This window comes from Eulemur rufifrons, chromosome 1, assembly GCF_041146395.1.
Source record: "Eulemur rufifrons isolate Redbay chromosome 1, OSU_ERuf_1, whole genome shotgun sequence".
Classification (NCBI taxonomy): Eukaryota; Metazoa; Chordata; class Mammalia; order Primates; family Lemuridae; genus Eulemur; species Eulemur rufifrons.
The window spans coordinates 41,183,334-41,197,246 of record NC_090983.1 but is presented as its reverse complement, the minus strand read 5'-3'; the positions used below and the strand labels follow the sequence as shown (position 1 = coordinate 41,197,246).

Genomic DNA, 13,913 nt, shown 5'->3' with positions numbered 1-13,913 from the left:
TAAATGGCTCCAGAACACAAAACAAAGACACATAATAGGCCAGCCTGGAACATAAACACAAATTGATACCACAAAGAGAATTTTGCCTCTTGTTAGGAAACTGTGAGCATTTTTCAGTTTGTTGACTGTCAATCTTGAAGGCAGAAGTAGTGTTAGCTTATAGATCTATGAAACGTTTTAACTGATACCAATTTTCCATCCATTCGAGTCATTTTGCATTCCTGACTTTCTGTCACTATTATTACTGTAACATTCCAGGGCTTAGCATCTAAAATATTCATTCAGTAAGTACAGCAATAAAATTTCATTTTCATAAGGGCTCACATTATGACACTTTAAGCACCTCTTTCAACAAAGTGTTGGATAATTTTGTCATAAAAATAAAATTTAACATTTAAGTATATTCAATTTATATGACATAGCTAGTAAGTGTATATTCTTCAGATAGAGACAAATGTTCGATGAAACCTAATTCTAATGGTCACCATAAACCTATGGTTTCATGATGGTGCATCATTATTTTTTCCTATAATACCCACGTCTGTTTCTACATCTCATATTAGAATATGTGGCATTCTAAATAAGATAATCACAGTAAATACTCAGTTCTTTGGCATCCAGAGTCACTGGACAAGTTAAAAATGCAAGAAGCTTGCATTTCCCAAACTTTTTCTCCATAGAAAATTTTTTTAGAAAAATTTTTTAAGAAGAAAATTTTAAAGAAATTAAATAAAATAAAATTATTCCCTAAGAAATAGACATCCAATAACATTGTATTAATTGATTTCTTAAGTTAAAATAAAATGTCTTTTATCCCTTTGTACACAGGGTGAAAGTGGTAAACCAGGAGCTAGTGGTCTAAATGGAGAACGTGGTCCTCCTGGACCTCAGGGTCTTCCTGGTCTGGCTGGTGCAGCTGGTGAACCTGGAAGAGACGTAAGTAGTGGTTCTTAGGAAATGTTCAACCAGCCAGGTAGAATTTGATAATTTCATTAATCAGAGGTCAAATTGAGACTTCACGTATAAGAGTGTAAATATGGCCACATAGCAAATTTCTCCTTCTTTCTCTAATAACAGATATCCTTTGTATTATAACTTATAAGAGACTTAAAGGCTCATGTTCATTAATATTCATCCAATGAATAATCATTAATGGAGAAAATATGATCTCTAGCTAAATTAGAAAAGAAGTTAGTAGGGAGAGCCCCAATTTACAACGTTGTTCTCTGTGAAAATGTTCTGCAGTTATCTGTGATTAGTTTTTGCTTATTTTTTAAAATTTTCAAAATATTATTTTTAATTGACAAATAATTGTATGCATTTATGAGATATAATGTGATGTTTTTATATATATATATATGTATATATATATGCAATGTGACATTCCACATTGCATTGTTATATACACGTATATTGTTAAATCAAGTAATGAAACCATAGATTTCCATTAACAGGTTAGGTCACTATTTCTCAAACTTTTATTTACTAGCTCCTCTGTAAAGACCCCTTTTAGATATTTTTTCCCTAATCACCCCTCCTTCTCCTACCCTGTGAAATTTTAGTACCACAGATATACTAAATAACTGTTTAGGTATTGTGACTCTTTGAAGAGTCGTACTCCATTGTAATATCTAAGATTTCTCACCCCCAACAACCAATTTTCACCCCTTGAGAATTATACCGCCCTGTCAAGTATGCATGTCTTAGATGGTATTTGGAGGGTTTCAAGAAACTTCATTTTCTTTCTCATTTTTCAACCAGGGCAACCCTGGATCCGATGGTCTGCCAGGCCGAGATGGGTCTCCTGGTGGCAAGGTAATACAAACACATGTACAATAGGCTCATGTAATTGCAACAAGTGATCATCATATTTATTTTGGCCCTGTGAATTTGTTCACAGGGTGATCGTGGTGAAAGTGGCTCTCCTGGTGCCCCTGGGGCTCCTGGCCATCCAGGCCCACCTGGTCCTGTTGGTCCAGCTGGAAAGAGTGGAGACAGAGGAGAAAGTGTGAGTTCTGATAAGCACCGTCTCTCTTTACTTGTCTCTTTCCTTCAATAAAGAGCTTTGCAGGTAGAAGATGGGATGTCAGATCTGCCAACCAAAATATCTGCTACCACTGGTTTTACAGTTTTATGATAGTTGTTCCTTAGACAAATGGGCTAATAAAGATATACCAGAAGTTCCTGGAAATAGTCAATGAAGAATTCATTGCTTAAATTCAAAACAATTTAATCAGACCAGCTATTTGCTGGGAAAATGCAAGGCTAAATTAGCAGGGCTCTTGCCTAGATTTCCTGTTTAGATCTCTTTGTAAAGATATAAACAAGGAAAGAACTTTAAAGGGAAAAATATCACTTCTAATAGTATGTATACTATTTTTCCATCAGAATGAAATTATTAACTTTTGAAAATAAAATTGTGCCAATAAATAAAACTAAGTCCATGTGTGTTTGCTCATTTGCTTGTTTTCACCTTAGGGCCCTGCTGGCCCCGCTGGTCCTGCTGGTCCTGCTGGAGCCCGAGGTGCTCCTGTAAGTTTCGTTTTGTTCTGTATTTAACACATTCTTCAGTATAGGAAATATTCTATTTTATGGCATGTTCAGGAAAAGGTATGACACAATATATAACTATACAAATATTGACTTTCCTTTGATTATACAGAAAGCAATTCAGGATCTAAAACTTCCTTGAGGCCAAAGATATTAAACGTCAATTATTGAGATTCCATGCAATTATCAGTCCAAAATTAAAACAACCACCAAAACAATCTTCACTGTTCCATGTATAAAGTGTCCCTTGATGGGGATTTTTAGCTAATAGAATGCCATAAAATAGATTTAATTGTTATAAATTCTATTTTATTTCCCCAATATGTATGTGTGTATCTGACCTTAATTTGAAATATGTTTCTAAAGGGTGCCCAAGGCCCACGTGGTGACAAAGGTGAAACAGGTGAACGTGGTGCTAATGGCATCAAAGGACATCGAGGATTCCCTGGTAATCCAGGCCCCCCAGGTTCCCCAGTAAGTGCATCCATTTTGTTAAAAAAATCCCCTTCAATGCATTTCAACTGATGAGTGGAGCAAACTGTGGAGACTAATAGTAAAAAATTTTCCATCTCTAATGGTATATGCTAGAAGAGATGAGACATGGATTTGAGGGCTAATTTGACATAACAATTGACATGAAGCAATGGGGAGATTAAAGAAGGAGAAAACCACGTTTCATCATAATCCCCATATTTCTTGATCTGATCTTGAATGTACAGTTTCCTAAAACTTTTTAAGGTCTTCACTCATATTTACCCTTCCTTTCCTTCCAGGGTCCTTCTGGTCACCAAGGTGCAGTCGGTAGTCCAGGACCTGCAGGCCCCAGAGTAAGTACCACAGAAAAATATTGGAAGGTCCACATGTTTTAAATGCTTGCACTTCAGAAAAATATTCTAGCATCGTAATATCATGATAACTTTTTAGGGACCTGCTGGACCCGGTGGACCCCCTGGCAAAGATGGAACAAGTGGACATCCAGGTCCCATTGGACCACCAGGGCCTCGAGGTAACAGAGGTGAAAGAGGATCTGAGGTAAGACATCACTTATACATATATGTATATAATTTTCTATAATCTTCAAATTTTCAGAAACATTGCAGTATTTTTAAACTGAGATAGTAAGTTAAACACAATGCGACCACTTAATTTGGAAAATGAATGATGACTTTAAGATATTCTGCACCACATTAAGATTTTCTTCCACCACACTATAACAGGGGAAGAAAACCTTTCCTATAATTTGATCAGATGATAACTGTTACATTAGAATGATGGGATCTGCCCACTTAACCAAATGAATCATGCCAGCATCGATCTCACACTAGAGATCTCACAATACTGCTAATCATAATGATTTGCACTTATGTAGTGCATCGTACTTCTCAAACAGCTTCCAAGATTCCTGTTTTTACTACTGATACCATCATTCTTAATACCTTTCTATCCCATGCTTCTGAAGTAAATAGTATCAAAACCACTATCACCACAATTTACACATGTGGCAATTGAAACACACGTAAGTGCTCAGATGAATGACCCAAAGTAAATACCTACTTTGAGGACAGAATCTAAGTTCCCTGATTTTATCCCCTCTGTCATGTCAGTATAGGAATTGCGGTTCTCTGGCTATTTGCTTACATCATTTATACAGAAGGAAGAATGATAGAGTAAATTTGTGTTCTGACACTACCAATTCTCACATAGTGGAACGATACAATTATGGGTAATGGATTGCAGCCATTATAAATTGGTTACTATGTGATCACAAAACACCCAAATAAACCTTTATTAGAATAATTATGACACAATCTATGAAGTGGTTTCAAGGCATTTTCCTGGACTAGCAACACATTCTTTCAGTGGGGACCAAACAAGCACACCTCAATGATGTATATTTTACCCATCTAGGGCTCTCCAGGCCACCCAGGACAACCAGGCCCTCCTGGACCACCTGGTGCCCCTGGTCCTTGCTGTGGTGCTGGTGCTGCTGCCATCGCTGGGGTTGGAGGCGAAAAATCTGGTGGTTTTGCCCCATATTATGGAGATGAACCAATGGATTTCAAAATCAACACTGAAGAGATTATGACTTCACTCAAATCTGTTAATGGACAAATAGAAAGCATCATCAGTCCTGATGGTTCTCGTAAAAACCCTGCTCGGAACTGCAGAGACCTGAAATTCTGCCATCCTGAACTCAAGAGTGGTATGTTTTGGAGTCTTTCACACTCGTAGCAACAGAATTATAGAATTTGAGAAACAGAAACCTTTCACCGTGAATGGAAAAGATTTTATAGCTGAAATATACTTAAAGAATGTTAATTGAATTGAAACTGCTTGATATTGTAAAAGAATAAACTTTGCAGATGTACTTAAGATGTAACAAAGAACTTCAAAATATTCCAAATATATGAAAATTTAAAGACAATTTGTAGAAGTTTTAATACAAATTATAGTTTGGCATGTTTCTGAATGTCATCACCAAGTTATTTGAGTGATAAAGACCGATATAAAATTTTTGTCTGAGGATTAAATATACATAATTTGATTAGACAATTGTAATTTGATTGTTGCAGTATTTATTTATTGCAATTTAATTTGTTGTAATAAATTTAATCATTAATTTTTTCAAATTAAGAAATATGTTAGTTGCAGCATATTATATAAAATTAAATAAGACATTGTAATAATTTAAGGTGTTGCATATATTGGGTTAATTCTTCCTAAAAAGTAAAATTATTTGAAGCTTTCAAATATCTTGACATGAAACATTGCCTTTGCTAGGAGTCATTTCTAGAAATTACTTAAAATAGGAGACAAGCATCAATTGTGGGGACTTTAGGTTAGATCTGTTGGCATAAATCTGGATTAGACAACCAGCTTACATTATTAAGCAAGATGACATTAAATCATTAATCATCTTTTTTATTATGTATCCATAATAATTAAAAATTTTTATAAAGAGGAAAAAAGAGAGATTTTAGCACATATACACCAATCAAAAGATCTTGGCTTAGTATCTCATCATTATTCAAAACCAAGCTGTTATATCTTATTTCAGTGCTCTCCATGGTTATAGCTAACTCATTTACCTCAGAAATTTTCATCTGACAGTTTCTCCATCATGCTATACATAAAATACCAATACATAAAATACAAATATTTTAGCCATCAACATTATGAATGCCTTGCCATGTAAGCAAACAAAATCATTCTCATCCAAATGTTATTACTGGATTTTACAACCAATTCCCCTTTCTCTTTTTTTGTGACTATCCAGGAGAATATTGGGTTGATCCTAACCAAGGTTGCAAATTGGATGCTATCAAGGTATTCTGTAATATGGAAACTGGAGAAACATGCATAAATGCCAATCCTTCGAATGTTCCACGTAAGAACTGGTGGACCAGTTCTGGGGCTGAGAAGAAACACGTTTGGTTTGGAGAGTCCATGAATGGTGGTTTTCAGGTAAGAAAGGATATACCTTTTTTAAAATGTCATTGCTACTTACCTGACATTTTTGTTCCTCCCCTCTGTTCATCACAAAGCAAAGTTAAGCAATAAATAGAAGAGCCCAGGTGATTTTATATGTCCAGGTGGCTGTACTTTTATAACTTTCCTTTCAATAAGAGCTCAGAGAGATTAAATTTTTCTTTGTATGCAGACATCTTTCTTTCACTTCTTAAGAATTTTCTTCTCTGGCATGCAATAAAAATATATTGATATGTAAAACAGTCATACATAAAATATATAAGCAGCCTATATTATAACGCCCATGCTAATACCACATGAATTCCTTACAAGCAGTTGCAGCTAAAGTTTTGCCCAATTTTATTTGTTCCCTATTACAGTTTAGCTATGGCAATCCCGAACTGCCTGAAGATGTCCTTGATGTACAGCTGGCCTTCCTCCGACTTCTCTCCAGCCGGGCCTCTCAGAACGTCACATATTACTGCAAGAATAGCATTGCCTACATGGATCATGACACTGGGAATGTAAAGAAAGCCCTGAAGCTGATGGGGTCAAATGAAGGCGAATTCAAGGCTGAAGGAAATAGCAAATTCACTTACACCGTTCTGGAGGATGGTTGCACTGTAAGGAACAACATTCTTATAAATATAAGTCATAATGCACTCAGTATTTCTAGTTTAATCGTGCTATTTCAAAAAGAAGAAATAAAAATAGTAGGGTGAACAAAAGACGGTATTTGGTGTGAATTATATACATTACATCTACTGTTCATTGTGAGGAATGTTAAATACTACAAAAAGTGAATAGATAGATGTTAACCTCCAGATGAAAACCAGTTGAAATGAAAGCAATGGAAATTTAAATCCACAGTATAAACTTTATTAGATAATCAGATGGTTATTATATGTTTTGCATATCTGTTATATGAATCAATTTAAACTCTCTGTTTTTTTATTTTAAAAGTTAACTTCAAATATATTCTTTGTTATTATCATTTATGAACAAAGGGAGAACTCGCCTTTAATATTAGCAAATTCCATTGTGAGTGACCTATCCACTTTTTAGCAAACCGATTATATACCTATTAGCAATGACCAGAGCCAGACCTCCTGAGGATGATCTGGCCTTTGGTGATCTACTTGGGAGGCTTACTCTGGAGACCTACAGGGCTTTTCATTAATAATATTGTTTATCAACTAAGAGGATTATGGCTTTGAAGTGGAGTAGGTCTCATATATGTGGAAAATAACATGGCACACTGACCATTCCGTTAGAGCAAAAAGAAAATTTAACTCAATCAGTCAAAGGAATCATCTAGGTAATTGTAATATCATGATCACTTACTATTTTTTTCTCTTTTTTACAGAAACACACTGGGGAATGGAGCAAAACAGTCTTTGAATATCGAACACGCAAGGCTGTGAGACTACCTATTATAGATATTGCACCCTATGACATTGGTGGTCCTAATCAAGAATTTGGTGCGGACGTTGGCCCTGTTTGCTTTTTATAAACCAAACTCTATCTGAAATCCCAGCAAAAAGTTTCATTCCATATGTGTTCCTCTTGTTCTAATCTTGTCAACCAGTACAAGTGACCAACTAAATTCCAGTTATTTATTTCCAAAACATTTGGAAAAAGAATAATTTGACCAAAAAAAGGATACTTCTTTGTTTTTGCTATTCCATCAAATACAGTTCAAATGCTTTTTGTTTTATTTTTTTACCAATTCCAATTTCAAAATGTCTCAATGGTGCTATAATAAATAAACTTCAACACTCTTCCAATAACACTGTGTTACATTCTTTGAATCCTAGCCTATCTGCAGAGCAATGACTATGCTCACCAGTAAAAGAAAACCTTTCTGAAATAGTCAAACATGAAATTAGAAAAGACCTCCCTATTTCAACTACCTCAACTGGTCAGAAACAGATGAATTCTAAGTCCCAGAAGACCAAAAACATTGTATAAGTTGACAAAATTTGTGAATGTCATTGAATAATTTCCTAGGATATTGGCTAAAGAAAAAATAGAGTTTAGTACAAAAATTTGAAGAAATATTTTTAATGCCACAATTATTTTAATCTTGGGTATCTACTTCTTTTAAAGGTGCTTCTCTTTTTTCTTGTCTTTGCTGGTCAAGATTACTAATATTTGGGAAGACACATGTTATGGTGCTAATGTACTTTCACTTTTAAAACTCTAGATCAGAATTGTTGACTTTCATTCAAAACATAAATGCACAGCATCTGTACATGTCTCCTGTCAGAAAGATTAATTGGCAGGCCTCAGGGGACTCTCTCCCTATATCCTGTAAAAGTCAACAGCAACAACAAAATTATGAGGCTGCTCTTGTCACAATAACACAGAATGTGTTAAAATTTAACTTTGTAAGCTTGTATGTGGTTGTTGATCTTTTTTTTTTCTTAGAGACTCCCATAATAAAATATCATATTAAAACATTCCTGGTTTTTGTCACTTGTCATAGATTTCACAAACGTACGTCCACACTTAGGAACTCTAGTAATTTTCTTGAAAAAGTGTATTGAATTCTAACTCTCTAGATTAATAATGTAATGACTTTTAGGAATATGTTAAAAATACAGATAATCCTCTGTGTGGAATCCTGAAGATTTTTAGATCATGTTTAGTGGAACTTCTGGGGCATATTTCAATGCATTCATATGTCTGACAGGATTCTGTTTGAAATGGTCAATCCCTGGAAATGGTAACATAGTAAATTAGGGTATCCCCAAAATGGGAGTAATCAGGAAGGAAGATGTTGATAATTTATCAGCAAGTAAGATGGATCTGGTGAAAGACATTAACATCAAGAATAATTGGCAAGTACCACATGATCTCACTTATATGTGGAATCTAAAAAAGCTGAACTCACAGAAGCAGAGTATAATGGCAGTCACCAATGCTGGGGGTGGAATAAGATTGGAGAAGTGTTGGACAAAGGATACAAAATTTCAGTTAGATAGGAGGAATAAGTTTAAGGAATAAGTAAATCATGGTAAATGTAGTCCATAACAATACATTATATTCTCCAAAATTGCTAAAAGAGTAGATTTTAAGTGTTCACACCACAAAAAAAATGATAAGTATGTGAGTATATATATATATATAGAGAGAGAGGCACTAATAGTATGAATTAACAAATTAGATTACTTGGAATTTTATTTTAGATAAACAGAAGCATATAAAACACAATGCTCTACCTCCTATATTTTTAGCTTAATATATCATGGAAAGTAGTTCGTTTCACTATACATAGCTTTAACTCATTATGTGTTATTGATGCCTAATATTTAGTTTAATTAATAAACTAGAGTTAGAATTCTTATTTGTATATTTCTTTATTTATTTGCAACCAAGCATCTAAAGTCCTGTCTTACTACAGTCCAAAGAGTCTTGGCAGAGATTAGATGCTACAGATACACTTTCCCAGCCTTCCTTGAGTTAGAGTTCAGGCGTGTGACCATGTAACCTGAGCTTGGCAAATTCAGAGACACACACCTGAAAGTTCCAATCTGGAGATCGTTGCATTCCTTTCATATTACTGGTATAGTAAATGTAGTGACTTAAAACAACACAGATTTGTTGTCTTACATTTCTGAAGGTCAATACTCTAAACTGAGTCTTACTGAGTTAAAATCAAAGTGTTAGCAAGGCTGTGTTCAGTTCTAGAGACACTAGGGAGAAACCATGTTCTTTCCTTTTTTCAGCTTCTAGAGGCTTCCCAGCTTCCTTGGGTCATGAGCCACTTCCACCTTTAGAGCCAGCAACATTTGCTCAAGTCTTTCTCATATTGCATCATTCTGATATTGGCTCTTCTGCCTTCCTCTTTCATTTATAGGGAACCATATGATTACATTGGGCTGAGCTCAATAAACCAAAATAATCTCCCCATTTCAAGGTCGGTTCACAAGCAACCTTAATTCCATCAGCAACTTTAATTTCCCCCTGCCTAATAATGTAACATAACATATTTACAGGTTCCAGGAATTAGGATGTGAACATATTTGAAGAAGCATTATTCTACCTACCATAATAGTGATGCAAAGAAGTAAGGAGAATAAAAAATCCATTTTGGTGGTGGTCACAGCTACAGCTAGGGCAGCAATAGCCAGATTTCAAAAGAAGCATGGCTATTAGTGTCATAGATAACAACCAGTATCCAGTGTTTATGATGGCTTCACCAGGTGGCTTTGGGGGTATGCTTTTGAAGATGGCTCTGAATGTCCACATTAACTTCATTTCTGTTCATTTTATGAACCTGGATTCTATAGCTTTCTCTGAAGTCTCCTGAACTTTAGATAAAATCCATAAATTACATTTCTACTAAAGTCAGCCAAAGTTGGTTTAGATTGTTGCAACTAAGAAACCTGACTAGGCCAGCAGTTGGGGACAGAATGTCTGGCAAGTAGCAAAAATATAGGAAAATGGAAAGACTATGAGATCAAATGTTTGTACTTAGGGGTAAAAGTAGGAAAATTCAGTTTGTATGAGAATTTAGAAGTTCACGGAAATAGGATTAATCATCTATGGTCACATGGAGTGATTTGCACTTTAAAGTCAAGGCTTTAGAAGACAAGTGGCCTCTACTACACAATAATACGTTTGAATTCCATGAGAACTTGCAGGACTGCATGAGAATGTGGCTGGTAACACATAGAAAGGATAACAATGAGTTAAAATCTCTAACTTCTTGTCTCAAGACACAGAAGGAAATCTATGCTTTTTCTCTGACTGTGTTAAAATAAAAACACATATATCTTTCTTTAAAAATTTAAAACATATCCCTTTGCCAAAGTGTAACAGGGGCAAAGGCCTTTAAAAAACCAAAATGTTTTATAAGGTGTTTAAGCCCCCCTCACTCTTTTGGGGAATTAAAACCTGCAGCCCTGCCTAAGGCCAGTAATCAGAGATGCAGGAGAGTGTCCTTTGTTCTGTGAACCACAGGAGATGGCTCAGCGGAATTGTCCAGGCAGAGGTCACAAGATTGTCTTCACCAGAGATGCTATAGTTAAACAGCAATAGCCTGAAGCTGAAAACTCCCTTTAAAAGCTCTGAATGTCTGCTTATAAAGAGGACAATGGTACTTTAAGATGAGAATCTTCCATTCTCTTCATTTGCTGACAAATTAATAAACTTCCCTTTCCTTCTCCTCAAACTGCTTGTCCTTGTTCTTCATTCAGCTGTGGGGATAAGTGCTGAAATTTCAGTAACAAAAGGTTTCAGATAACCAAAAAACAAATGTAAACTTTAATTCTACAGATCACCAAACTTCAACATAAATCTAAATGGATTTTTCAATTCTCTATTTGATTGCTATCTAATTTGGAAATAGTAGGACCCTGGAAATCTGAATGGGGTTTGTGGAAGAATTCTATTTAAACGTTCCTGTTTCACATTAAGTTTCTCCAGTCATCTAAAATAGGACCCCGATTTCCTGCCTAGTAATATTTCCACTCTTGTTAAAATGCAAGATGCCTACAAGAAAAGCACTTGTTGTCTCTGGATAAATAGCTAGAGTCAGTCTCAGAATGCCTCAGGGATAGCAATTAAAAGGTCAATCTCAGGAGGAGGCTTACATATAAAAAAGGAAGGATTTAATTTATTTACATCGTCTAAAATCTGGCCAATGTGTGTGAGAGTGGGAGTACAGAAGAAGAATGCAATTTGGACAAAAATTTATCAATATATGACTATAACAGAGAGTTTTAGGAATATCATAATTATTAACATGATTGATTGAACTGAACCCAGGCCTCAGAGGTTGCCCAAACCAAATGAATTTGAGACACCATGAACTTTTTGGCAAGTGGAGAACGTAATTAAAGAACTTAAGATGATAGAAATGTTGGAATGGATTTATCATATGTGACACAACTGCTCACCTTCTGATTATATTCTCAAGGTGAACCACTAAGCTCTTAGAAATACATGGTGAGGTGCATGCCAGCACCTTTGAAACCCCCCAGTAAGTGTGTCTGAAGTCTGGAGATGAAAGTAGAAAAAAACCCAGCTGAAATAAGGTTCTTAATTTCAATGGAGATGACAGGATTGCAGTTAGCAGAAAACAAAGGGCATTTCCTGACTACCAGAAACAAAATGAGAATAACTGTAAGAGACAACAAGACTGGCATGGTAAAAAAAAAAAAAAAAAAAAAAAAAAAAAAAATAGCGTAACTCAGAAGTATCTTTGGTGGAAGCTAACTGATATTGGGCCCCCTAGATAGGTCCAATTAGGTGGGCTGGCTCTCTGAGACAGTCATGCTTAGTTTTTTATATTAACAATAATGACAAAAAAATCCATTTCAGGTGAAAGAGACCTTAGATGGATAACCACACAGGTCTTAGGACTTTTACCCAAGAAAAAGTCTGAGACCTAAGTCTCAGACTATAAGATAGTTCATAGAACCAGTGTTTTTGAATGAAGCAGTTCAGAGCTTTGGGAGAAGTCCCCTGCAATAGCATCCCAACCCAATGATCACTTAAAAAGGGCCAAACATTGTTCTAGTCACTTTAAACTTATGAATTAATGTATTATGCACTTCAACCCTATGAGAGGCACCATTATTTTCCTTTTACAAAGAGGAAAGAAAGAAAGAAAGAAGAAAGAGAGAGAGAGAGAAAGAAAGAAATAATGAAAGAAAAAGGAAGGAAGGAAGGAAGAAAAGAAGGAAGGAAGGAAATAAAATGATATATAAGACATTAGATAAATTGCCCCAGGTTTCTTAGTCAGTAAGAGGGAGAGCTTAGATTTTAACCCAAACAATTTGATTTTAGAGCTAATACTCTAAGCCATGACACTAAACTGTCTAAAATATTTACTCTGTACTGTTTCTCCGAAAGAAACCTGAGTTACTGTTTCAGTGGTACACTAGGGAAAGGAATACCACATCTTTGGAGAAGTTATCAAAGAGCAATTATAAATTATCGCCAATTCCTAGGGATTCATAATGCCACTCTAAATTTGAGTAGAGCTTTTGATTAGTCACTTCCAGGATAAGCATAGCTAATTCAGGTACCATAATTCACATGAGCATGCAGTTATTTAGTAAGTCATTTAGCTGTAAGATGTTTACCAATGTGAAGCAACCACTGACATAATATCTTATTTAAGTGAATTTCCTCCCGTTGCTAGGCCATTCCTTCTGTATTTCCATTTCTTCCTCTACCTAGTCATTGGAGTACCATTAGTCACTCTAATATCTCTCCTTAACAATCACATCTATCTATAACTCTAGCCATCAGTGAAGCTGAAGATAAATCACGCATTTACATCTGATTTTGTGAAACCAAAGACCCATATATTCTATGGCCTGAGATTCCCATCAATGTTTTCAGATATCTTTAAGGAAGTAAGCAATATGGAGCACTTAAGTAGATCATTCTAGGCAGAGAGAACAATTGCTTGAGGAAAGGAATGTCCCCGGTGTGTTCAAGGAATAATAAAGGCAGTATGGTTGGAGCAAAATTAGTACATGGGAGAAAAGTGTAAGAGAAACGTTACGTAGACAGTAAGGGGCCTCTAGCTCTCCTGGGGATGGGGGACAAGTGCCCCGCTTCAGATAACCACAGCAGGAGGGAGGAGGAGTGCAGTGCCAATCAGAACTCAGCACGCTAACCCCAAATGCAGTCAGGGATTCCTGGAAGAAGAAATTCCTAGAAAGCCAAGCAGCGCAGGTGCAGTAGGTTCTGGAATAGGTCTGACCAAAAGTAACCTCAGGCTATCATGTCATTAGCATAAATCTGCATTGTGGTTTTGCCCCCTCTTCCCAGTGGGCTTTCAGAGAGGCTCACAGGAAACGTGCACTCTCAGTAAGACTCAGATTATACAACTAACAGCTGTCCATCAAAGGTGACGCGTGAGCCAAGCTTGC

General features: G+C 35.8%; 1 protein-coding gene across 1 annotated transcript in view; it reads left to right on the top strand.

Annotated features, from left to right (window-relative positions):
* Window positions 1-8,478, top strand: part of COL3A1 (collagen type III alpha 1 chain) — a 39,197-nt gene extending 30,719 nt beyond the window's left edge. The window contains exons 41-51 of the mRNA XM_069491340.1: window positions 829-936; window positions 1,762-1,815; window positions 1,901-2,008; window positions 2,479-2,532; window positions 2,917-3,024; window positions 3,324-3,377; window positions 3,475-3,582; window positions 4,459-4,753; window positions 5,828-6,015; window positions 6,399-6,641; window positions 7,385-8,478. Of these exons, the coding sequence (XP_069347441.1) occupies window positions 829-936; window positions 1,762-1,815; window positions 1,901-2,008; window positions 2,479-2,532; window positions 2,917-3,024; window positions 3,324-3,377; window positions 3,475-3,582; window positions 4,459-4,753; window positions 5,828-6,015; window positions 6,399-6,641; window positions 7,385-7,531 (1,467 nt within the window). The 3' untranslated portion in view covers window positions 7,532-8,478. The remainder of the gene's footprint in view (window positions 1-828; window positions 937-1,761; window positions 1,816-1,900; window positions 2,009-2,478; window positions 2,533-2,916; window positions 3,025-3,323; window positions 3,378-3,474; window positions 3,583-4,458; window positions 4,754-5,827; window positions 6,016-6,398; window positions 6,642-7,384) is intronic.
* Window positions 8,479-13,913: the final 5,435 nt, after the last annotated feature.